This window comes from Salvelinus alpinus, chromosome 8 (assembly GCF_045679555.1).
Source record: "Salvelinus alpinus chromosome 8, SLU_Salpinus.1, whole genome shotgun sequence".
NCBI lineage: Eukaryota > Metazoa > Chordata > Actinopteri > Salmoniformes > Salmonidae > Salvelinus > Salvelinus alpinus.
In genome coordinates, this window is record NC_092093.1 from 2511213 (window position 1) to 2521831 (window position 10619).

Here is a 10619-nt window from a genome sequence, read left to right on the forward strand (position 1 = left end):
ACCTGTATTGATCTACTACTGCTAGAGTCCTGTACCTGTATTGATCTACTACTGCTAGAGTCCTGTAGCTGTATTGATCTACTACTGCTAGAGTCCTGTAGCTGTATTGATCTACTACTGCTAGAGTCCTGTACCTGTATTGATCTACTACTGCTAGAGTCCTGTACCTGTATTGATCTACTACTGCTAGAGTCCTGTAGCTGTATTGATCTACTACTGCTAGAGTCCTGTAGCTGTATTGATCTACTACTGCTAGAGTCCTGTAGCTGTATTGATCTACTACTGCTAGAGTCCTGTAGCTGTATTGATCTACTACTGCTAGAGTCCTGTACCTGTATTGATCTACTACTGCTAGAGTCCTGTAGCTGTATTGATCTACTACTACTAGAGTCCTGTACCTGTATTGATCTACTACTGCTAGAGTCCTGTAGCTGTATTGATCTACTACTGCTAGAGTCCTGTACCTGTATTGATCTACTACTGCTAGAGTCCTGTAGCTGTATTGATATACTACTGCTAGAGTCCTGTACCTGTATTGATCTACTACTGCTAGAGTCCTGTAGCTGTATTGATCTACTACTACTAGAGTCCTGTACCTGTATTGATCTACTACTGCTAGAGTCCTGTAGCTGTATTGATATACTACTGCTAGAGTCCTGTACCTGTATTGATCTACTACTGCTAGAGTCCTGTAGCTGTATTGATATACTACTGCTAGAGTCCTGTAGCTGTATTGATCTACTACTGCTAGAGTCCTGTAGCTGTATTGATTTACTACTGCTAGAGTCCTGTAGCTGTATTGATCTACTACTGCTAGAGTCCTGTACCTGTATTGATATACTACTGCTAGAGTCCTGTACCTGTATTGATCTACTACTGCTAGAGTCCTGTACCTGTATTGATCTACTACTGCTAGAGTCCTGTACCTGTATTGATCTACTACTGCTAGAGTCCTGTAGCTGTATTGATCTACTACTGCTAGAGTCCTGTAGCTGTATTGATCTACTACTACTAGAGTCCTGTACCTGTATTGATCTACTACTGCTAGAGTCCTGTAGCTGTATTGATCTACTACTGCTAGAGTCCTGTAGCTGTATTGATCTACTACTACTAGAGTCCTGTACCTGTATTGATCTACTACTGCTAGAGTCCTGTAGCTGTATTGATCTACTACTGCTAGAGTCCTGTAGCTGTATTGATCTACTACTGCTAGAGTCCTGTAGCTGTATTGATCTACTACTGCTAGAGTCCTGTACCTGTATTGATCTACTACTGCTAGAGTCCTGTAGCTGTATTGATCTACTACTACTAGAGTCCTGTACCTGTATTGATCTACTACTGCTAGAGTCCTGTAGCTGTATTGATCTACTACTGCTAGAGTCCTGTACCTGTATTGATCTACTACTGCTAGAGTCCTGTAGCTGTATTGATATACTACTGCTAGAGTCCTGTACCTGTATTGATCTACTACTGCTAGAGTCCTGTAGCTGTATTGATCTACTACTACTAGAGTCCTGTACCTGTATTGATCTACTACTGCTAGAGTCCTGTAGCTGTATTGATATACTACTGCTAGAGTCCTGTACCTGTATTGATCTACTACTGCTAGAGTCCTGTAGCTGTATTGATATACTACTGCTAGAGTCCTGTAGCTGTATTGATCTACTACTGCTAGAGTCCTGTAGCTGTATTGATTTACTACTGCTAGAGTCCTGTAGCTGTATTGATCTACTACTGCTAGAGTCCTGTACCTGTATTGATATACTACTGCTAGAGTCCTGTACCTGTATTGATCTACTACTGCTAGAGTCCTGTACCTGTATTGATCTACTACTGCTAGAGTCCTGTACCTGTATTGATCTACTACTGCTAGAGTCCTGTAGCTGTATTGATCTACTACTGCTAGAGTCCTGTAGCTGTATTGATCTACTACTACTAGAGTCCTGTACCTGTATTGATCTACTACTGCTAGAGTCCTGTAGCTGTATTGATCTACTACTGCTAGAGTCCTGTACCTGTATTGATCTACTACTGCTAGAGTCCTGTAGCTGTATTGATTTACTACTGCTAGAGTCCTGTACCTGTATTGATCTACTACTGCTAGAGTCCTGTACCTGTATTGATCTACTACTGCTAGAGTCCTGTAGCTGTATTGATCTACTACTGCTAGAGTCCTGTACCTGTATTGATCTACTACTGCTAGAGTCCTGTACCTTTATTGATCTACTACTGCTAGAGTCCTGTAGCTGTATTGATCTACTACTACTAGAGTCCTGTACCTGTATTGATCTACTACTGCTAGCGTCCTGTAGCTGTATTGATCTACTACTACTAGAGTCCTGTACCTGTATTGATCTACTACTACTAGAGTCCTGTAGCTGTATTGATCTACTACTGCTAGAGTCCTGTACCTGTATTGATCTACTACTACTAGAGTCCTGTACCTGTATTGATCTACTACTGCTAGAGTCCTGTAGCTGTATTGATCTACTACTGCTAGAGTCCTGTACCTGTATTGATCTACTACTGCTAGAGTCCTGTAGCTGTATTGATCTACAACTGCTAGAGTCCTGTAGCTGTATTGATCTACTACTGCTAGAGTCCTGTAGCTGTATTGATCTACTACTACTAGAGTCCTGTACCTGTATTGATATACTACTGCTAGAGTCCTGTACCTGTATTGATATACTACTGCTAGAGTCCTGTAGCTGTATTGATCTACTACTGCTAGAGTCCTGTAGCTGTATTGATTTACTACTGCTAGAGTCCTGTAGCTGTATTGATCTACTACTGCTAGAGTCCTGTAGCTGTATTGATCTACTACTGCTAGAGTCCTGTAGCTGTATTGATCTACTACTACTAGAGTCCTGTACCTGTATTGATATACTACTGCTAGAGTCCTGTACCTGTATTGATATACTACTGCTAGAGTCCTGTAGCTGTATTGATCTACTACTGCTAGAGTCCTGTAGCTGTATTGATCTACTACTGCTAGAGTCCTGTAGCTGTATTGATATACTACTGCTAGAGTCCTGTACCTGTATTGATCTACTACTGCTAGAGTCCTGTACCTGTATTGCTCTACTACTGCTAGAGTCCTGTAGCTGTATTGATCTACTACTGCTAGAGTCCTGTAGCTGTATTGATCTACTACTGCTAGAGTCCTGTACCTGTATTGATCTACTACTGCTAGAGTCCTGTAGCTGTATTGATCTACTACTACTAGAGTCCTGTACCTGTATTGATATACTACTGCTAGAGTCCTGTAGCTGTATTGATCTACTACTGCTAGAGTCCTGTACCTGTATTGATCTACTACTGCTAGAGTCCTGTAGCTGTATTGATATACTACTGCTAGAGTCCTGTACCTGTATTGATCTACTACTGCTAGAGTCCTGTAGCTGTATTGATCTACTACTACTAGAGTCCTGTACCTGTATTGATCTACTACTGCTAGAGTCCTGTAGCTGTATTGATATACTACTGCTAGAGTCCTGTACCTGTATTGATCTACTACTGCTAGAGTCCTGTAGCTGTATTGATATACTACTGCTAGAGTCCTGTAGCTGTATTGATCTACTACTGCTAGAGTCCTGTAGCTGTATTGATTTACTACTGCTAGAGTCCTGTAGCTGTATTGATCTACTACTGCTAGAGTCCTGTACCTGTATTGATATACTACTGCTAGAGTCCTGTACCTGTATTGATCTACTACTGCTAGAGTCCTGTACCTGTATTGATCTACTACTGCTAGAGTCCTGTACCTGTATTGATCTACTACTGCTAGAGTCCTGTAGCTGTATTGATATACTACTGCTAGAGTCCTGTACCTGTATTGATCTACTACTGCTAGAGTCCTGTACCTGTATTGATCTACTACTGCTAGAGTCCTGTAGCTGTATTGATCTACTACTGCTAGAGTCCTGTAGCTGTATTGATCTACTACTGCTAGAGTCCTGTACCTGTATTGATCTACTACTGCTAGAGTCCTGTAGCTGTATTGATCTACTACTACTAGAGTCCTGTACCTGTATTGATATACTACTGCTAGAGTCCTGTAGCTGTATTGATCTACTACTGCTAGAGTCCTGTACCTGTATTGATCTACTACTGCTAGAGTCCTGTAGCTGTATTGATATACTACTGCTAGAGTCCTGTACCTGTATTGATCTACTACTGCTAGAGTCCTGTAGCTGTATTGATCTACTACTACTAGAGTCCTGTACCTGTATTGATCTACTACTGCTAGAGTCCTGTAGCTGTATTGATATACTACTGCTAGAGTCCTGTACCTGTATTGATCTACTACTGCTAGAGTCCTGTAGCTGTATTGATATACTACTGCTAGAGTCCTGTAGCTGTATTGATCTACTACTGCTAGAGTCCTGTAGCTGTATTGATCTACTACTGCTAGAGTCCTGTAGCTGTATTGATCTACTACTGCTAGAGTCCTGTAGCTGTATTGATTTACTACTGCTAGAGTCCTGTAGCTGTATTGATCTACTACTGCTAGAGTCCTGTACCTGTATTGATATACTACTGCTAGAGTCCTGTACCTGTATTGATCTACTACTGCTAGAGTCCTGTACCTGTATTGATCTACTACTGCTAGAGTCCTGTACCTGTATTGATCTACTACTGCTAGAGTCCTGTAGCTGTATTGATCTACTACTGCTAGAGTCCTGTAGCTGTATTGATCTACTACTACTAGAGTCCTGTACCTGTATTGATCTACTACTGCTAGAGTCCTGTAGCTGTATTGATCTACTACTGCTAGAGTCCTGTACCTGTATTGATCTACTACTGCTAGAGTCCTGTAGCTGTATTGATCTACTACTGCTAGAGTCCTGTACCTGTATTGATCTACTACTGCTAGAGTCCTGTACCTGTATTGATCTACTACTGCTAGAGTCCTGTAGGTGTATTGATCTTCTACTGCTAGAGTCCTGTACCTGTATTGATCTACTACTGCTAGAGTCCTGTACCTTTATTGATCTACTACTGCTAGAGTCCTGTAGCTGTATTGATCTACTACTACTAGAGTCCTGTACCTGTATTGATCTACTACTGCTAGAGTCCTGTAGCTGTATTGATCTACTACTACTAGAGTCCTGTACCTGTATTGATCTACTACTACTAGAGTCCTGTAGCTGTATTGATCTACTACTGCTAGAGTCCTGTACCTGTATTGATCTACTACTACTAGAGTCCTGTACCTGTATTGATCTACTACTGCTAGAGTCCTGTAGCTGTATTGATCTACTACTGCTAGAGTCCTGTACCTGTATTGATCTACTACTGCTAGAGTCCTGTAGCTGTATTGATCTACTACTGCTAGAGTCCTGTAGCTGTATTGATTTACTACTGCTAGAGTCCTGTAGCTGTATTGATCTACTACTGCTAGAGTCCTGTAGCTGTATTGATCTACTACTGCTAGAGTCCTGTAGCTGTATTGATCTACTACTACTAGAGTCCTGTACCTGTATTGATATACTACTGCTAGAGTCCTGTAGCTGTATTGATCTACTACTACTAGAGTCCTGTAGCTGTATTGATCTACTACTGCTAGAGTCCTGTAGCTGTATTGATCTACTACTGCTAGAGTCCTGTACCTGTATTGATCTACTACTGCTAGAGTCCTGTAGCTGTATTGATTTACTACTGCTAGAGTCCTGTACCTGTAGATGGGTAAAAATAAACAGACATTGAATATCCCTTTGAGCATGGTGAAGTTATTAATTACACTTTGGATGGTGCATCAATACACCCAGTCACTACAAAGATACAGGCGTCCTTCCTAACTCAGTTGCCAGAGAGGAAGGAAATCTCTCAAGGATTTCACCATGAGGCCAATGGTGACTTTTAAACAGTTACAGAGTTTAATGGCTGTGATAGGAGGAAACTGAGGATGGATCAACAACATTGTAGTTACTCCACTATACTAACCCAATTGACAGAGTGACAAGAAGGAAGCCTGTACAGAATAAAAAATATTCCAAAACATGAATCCTGTTTGCAACAAGGCACTAAAGTAATACTGCAAAAAATGTGACAAATATATTTTTGTCCTGAATACGACGTGTTATGTTTGGGGCAAATCCAATACAACACATTACTAAATAACACTTTACATATTTTCAAGCATAGTGGTGGCTGCATCATGTTATGGGTATGCTTGTAATCATTAAGGACTGGGAAGTTTTTCAGGATAAAAAATACATGTAATGGACTTGAAAATCTATGACAAGACCTTAAAAGGGTTGTCTAGCAATGATCAACAACCAGTTTGACAGAGCTTGAAGAATTTTGAAAATAAAAATGGGAAAATGTTGCGCAATCCAGGTGTGTAAAGCTATTAGACTTACCCAGAAAGACTCACAGCTGTAATCGCTGCCAATGGTGCTTCTACAAAGTATAGACTCAGGGGTGTGAATACTTATGTAAATTAGATATTTCTGTGTTTCATGTTCAATACATTTGCAAGCATGTTTTCACTTTGTCATTATGGGGTATTGCATGTAGATGGGTAAGAAAACAAATAAATGTGTTGTATTTTAAATTCCATTTTGAATTCAATCTGTAACACAACAAAATGTGGAATAAGTCAAAGGGTATGAATACTTTCTGAAGGCTCTGTAGATACTTGGACACCGGATTCCCACTCTTCCACAGCGAATAGCCTGAAGCCACATGGCTCTTCTCACAGGCAAAATCTGCACAGCCCCCACAATCATTTTATCATCATTTTCTCTCAGCCAATCATCAGTCATTTGTGTACAGTTGAAGTCAGAAGTTTACATACACCTTAGCCAAATACATTTAAATTAAGTTTTTCACAATTCCTGACATTTAATCCTAGTAAAAATTCCCTGTCTTAGGTCAGTTAGGATCACCACTTTATTTTAAGAATGTGAAATGTCAGAATAATAATAGAGAAAATAATTCATCACATTCCCAGTGGGTCAGAAGTTTACATACACTCAATTAGTATTTGGTAACATTGCCTTTAAATTGATTAACTTGGGTCAAATGTTTTGGGTAGCCTTCTACAAGCTTCCCACAATACGTTGGATGAATTTTGTCCCATTCCTTCTGACAAAGCTGGTGTAACTGAGTCAGGTTTATAGGCCTCCTTGCTCGCAAATGCTTTTTCAGTTCTGCCCAAAAATGTTCTATGGGATTGAGGTCAGGGCTTTGTGATGGCCACTCCAATACCTTGACTTTGTTGTCCTTAAGCCATTTTGCCACAACTTTGGAAGTATGCTTGGTGTCATTGTCCATTTGGAAGACCCATTTGCGACCAAGCTGTAACGTCCTGACTGATGTCTTGAGATGTTTCTTCAATATATCCACATCATTTTCAATTCCTCATGATGCCATCTATTTTGTGAAGTGCACCAGTCCCTCCTGCAGCAAAGCACCCCACAACATGATGCTGCCACCCCCGTGCTTCATGGTTGGTATGGTGTTCTTCGGCTTGCAAGCCTCCCCCTTTTTCCTCCAAACATAACGATGGTCATTATGGCCAAACAGTTCTATTTTTGCTTCATCAGACTAGAGGACATTTCTCCAAAAAGTACGATCTTTGTCCCCATGTTCAGTTGCAAACCGTAGTCTGGCTTTTTTATGGATGTTTTGGAGCAGTGGGTTCTTCCTTGCTGAGCGGCCTTTCAGGTTATGTCGATATATGACTTGTTGTACTGTGGATATAGATACTTTTGTACCTGTTTCCTCCAGCATCTTCACAAGGTCCTTTGCTGTTGTTCTGGGATCGATTTGCACTTTTCGCACCAAAGTACGTTCATCTCTAGGAGACAGAACGCGTCTCCTTCCTGAGCGGTATGACGGCTGCGTGGTCCCATGGTGTTTATACTTGGGTACTATTGTTTGCACAGATGAACGTGGTAGCTTCAGGTATTTGGAAATTGCTCCCAAGGATGAACCAGTCTTGTGGAGGTCAATCATTTTCTTCTGAGCTCTTGGCTGATTTATTTTGATTTTCCCATGATGTCAAGCAAAGAGGCACTGAGTTTGAAGGTAGGCCTTGAAATACATCCACAGGTACACCTCCAATTGACTCAAATTATGTCAATTAGCCTATCAGAAGCTTCTAAAGCCACGACATCATTTTCTGGAATTTTCCAAGCTGTTTAAAGGCTCAGTCAACTTAGTCTATGTAAACTTCTGACCCACTGGAATTGTGATACAGTGAATTATAAGTGAAATAATCTGTCTGTAAACAATTGTTGTAAAAATTACTTGTGTGATGCACGAAGTAGATGTCCTAACTGACTTGCCAAATCTATAGTTTTTTAACAAGAAATGTGTGGAGTGGTTGAAAAACAAGTTTTAATGACTCCAACCTAAGTGTATGTAAACTTCTGACTTCAACTGTAAGTGCCATGCTTGTTGACTGTCCTTCCCTACAGTATAATGCTGAAAGTCTGTAGTCAATTTGGAAACTGTAAAATAGCATTGTATCTGGTCAAATACCATTTTTTCCCAGAAGGTTACTAAGGGTTGGTAACAGGCTGATTGGTTGGCTATTTGAGCCAGTAAAGGGGGCTTTACTATTCTTGGGTAGCGGAATGACTTTAGCTTCCCTCCAGGCCTGAGGGCACATGCTCTCTAGTAGGCTTAAATTGAAGATGTGGCAAATAGGAGTGGCAATGTCATCCGCTATTATCCTCAATAATTTTCCATCCAGATTGTCAGACCCATGTGGATTGTCCTTTCCCAGCCCCTATACACCAATACACCCCAAACCACCCTAGATCCAGTCCCAGCCAAATACACCCCAGCCCCAATAAACACTAGCTCTGCGTTGCGTCTTGCCTAAGAACAGTCCTTAGCCATGGTATATTGGCCATATACCACACCTCGTGCCTTATTCCTTATTTATACTGGTAACGAGAGAACCGTGGCTTTGCTCTGCTTTAAACTACTAAAATATAAGGGAATTCTGACAAATAATAATAAGGAACTAACTCTTCAGGTTGATCTAGGCTGAAATATATTTTTTGACTTAATATTTGAGAATTAAAACTTTTGTGGTCACTGATGATTTAGTCGTTTGATGTGTTTCTGTTTGATACGTGGTCAGTCATTTAGAGTTTGATTAGAGACTGTAGAAGCTTCTAGAACTACCGAGCAAGATTCCTCAGAGTTCTGTTTTGTTCTAACAACTTGATTTCTTTCCCTTTATTTGATTTACTTGATTCTCTTCTCTCCCCCTCCCCTTTATTCTCCAGTCCTCTCTTCCCCTCTCTTCTCTTCTCCTCTCTTCTCTTTTCCATTAATTTCCTCTCCTCTCTTCTCCTCTCTTCTCTTTTCCATTAATTTCCTCTCCTCTCTTCTCCTCTCTTCTCTTCTCCTCCTCCCCTTTAATCTCCTCTCCAGCCCTCTCCTCTCCTCTCCTCTCCTCTCCTCTCCTCTCCTCTCCTCTCCTCTCCTCTCCTCTCCTCTCCTCTCCTCTCCTCTCCTCTCCTCTCCTCTCCTCTCCTCTCCTCTTGACCAGTGATGACAGATGTTCTCTGATGTTAATTTTGTTTTTCTGCCATTTCAGTAAATGTTTTTAAGTCTGTCAGTTAATTCTGAAATTCCATCGATGAGCTCTGTCCAGATAAATAAACGTTGTGGCCTCAGCGGGCTGGCTGGACAGGAACGTGTTATTCTGTTCTGACTATTGGCAGACACTCCACACAGAAATAAAGCTTATTCTGCTGCGTTTCACATTCAAGCTCCTGACAGTTTATGTGAAGAACGGCAAACTGTATTGCAGTTTAAACACAACGGCTCTACTCTGTAATTATGGCCTCCTAACTCTCGGCAGAGCGGGGGAAACAGGGAGGGAAACAGGGGGCGCGGGTGAAACAGGGGGGAAACAGGGGGCGCGGGGGAAACAGGGGGGAAACAGGGGGCGCGGGGGAAACAGGGGGGGAAACAGAGGGGGAAACAGGGGGCGCGGGGGAAACAGGGGGGAAACAGGGGGCGCGGGGGAAACAGGGCGCGGGGGAAACAGGGGGGGAACCAGGGGGCGCGGGGGAAACAGGGGGGGAAACAGGGGGCGCGGGGGAAACAGGGGGGGAAACAGGGGGGAAACAGGGAGCGCGGGGGAAACAGGGGGGGAAACAGGGGGCGCGGGGGAAACAGGGGGCGCAGGGGAAACAGGGGGGAAACAGCGGGGGGAAACAGGGGGCGCGGGGAAAACAGGGGGGGAAAAAGGGGGCGCGGGGGAAACAGGAGGCACGGGGGAAACAGGGGGCGCGGGGGAAACAGGGGGGAAACAGGGGGCGCGGGGGAAACAGGAGGCACGGGGGAAACAGGGGGGAAACAGGGGGCGCGGGGGAAACAGGAGGGGAAACAGGGGGGAAACAGGGGGCGCGGGGGAAACAGGGGGCGCGGGGGAAACAGGAGGCACGGGGGAAACAGGGGGAAACAGGGGGCGCGGGGGAAACAGGAGGCACGGGGGAAACAGGGGGGAAACAGGGGGGAAACAGGGGGCGCGGGGGAAACAGGGGGGAAACAGGGGGCGCGGGGGGAAACAGGAGGGGAAACAGGGGGCACGGGGAAACAGGGGGGAAACAGGGGGCGCGGGGGAAACAGGGGGGAAACAGGGG

The 10619-nt window shown here is 43.2% G+C and overlaps 1 protein-coding gene across 1 annotated transcript in view; it reads left to right on the forward strand.

Moving 5' to 3' along the window:
- Nucleotides 1-7895: 7895 nt before the first annotated feature.
- The window catches only part of LOC139583849 (uncharacterized PE-PGRS family protein PE_PGRS46-like), a 4073-nt gene continuing 1349 nt past the window's right edge, over nt 7896-10619 (forward strand). The window contains exons 1-2 of the mRNA XM_071415395.1: nt 7896-7914; nt 9833-10619. The exon at nt 9833-10619 is cut by the window's right edge and continues 257 nt beyond it. Coding sequence (XP_071271496.1) covers nt 7896-7914; nt 9833-10619 — 806 coding nt within the window. The remainder of the gene's footprint in view (nt 7915-9832) is intronic.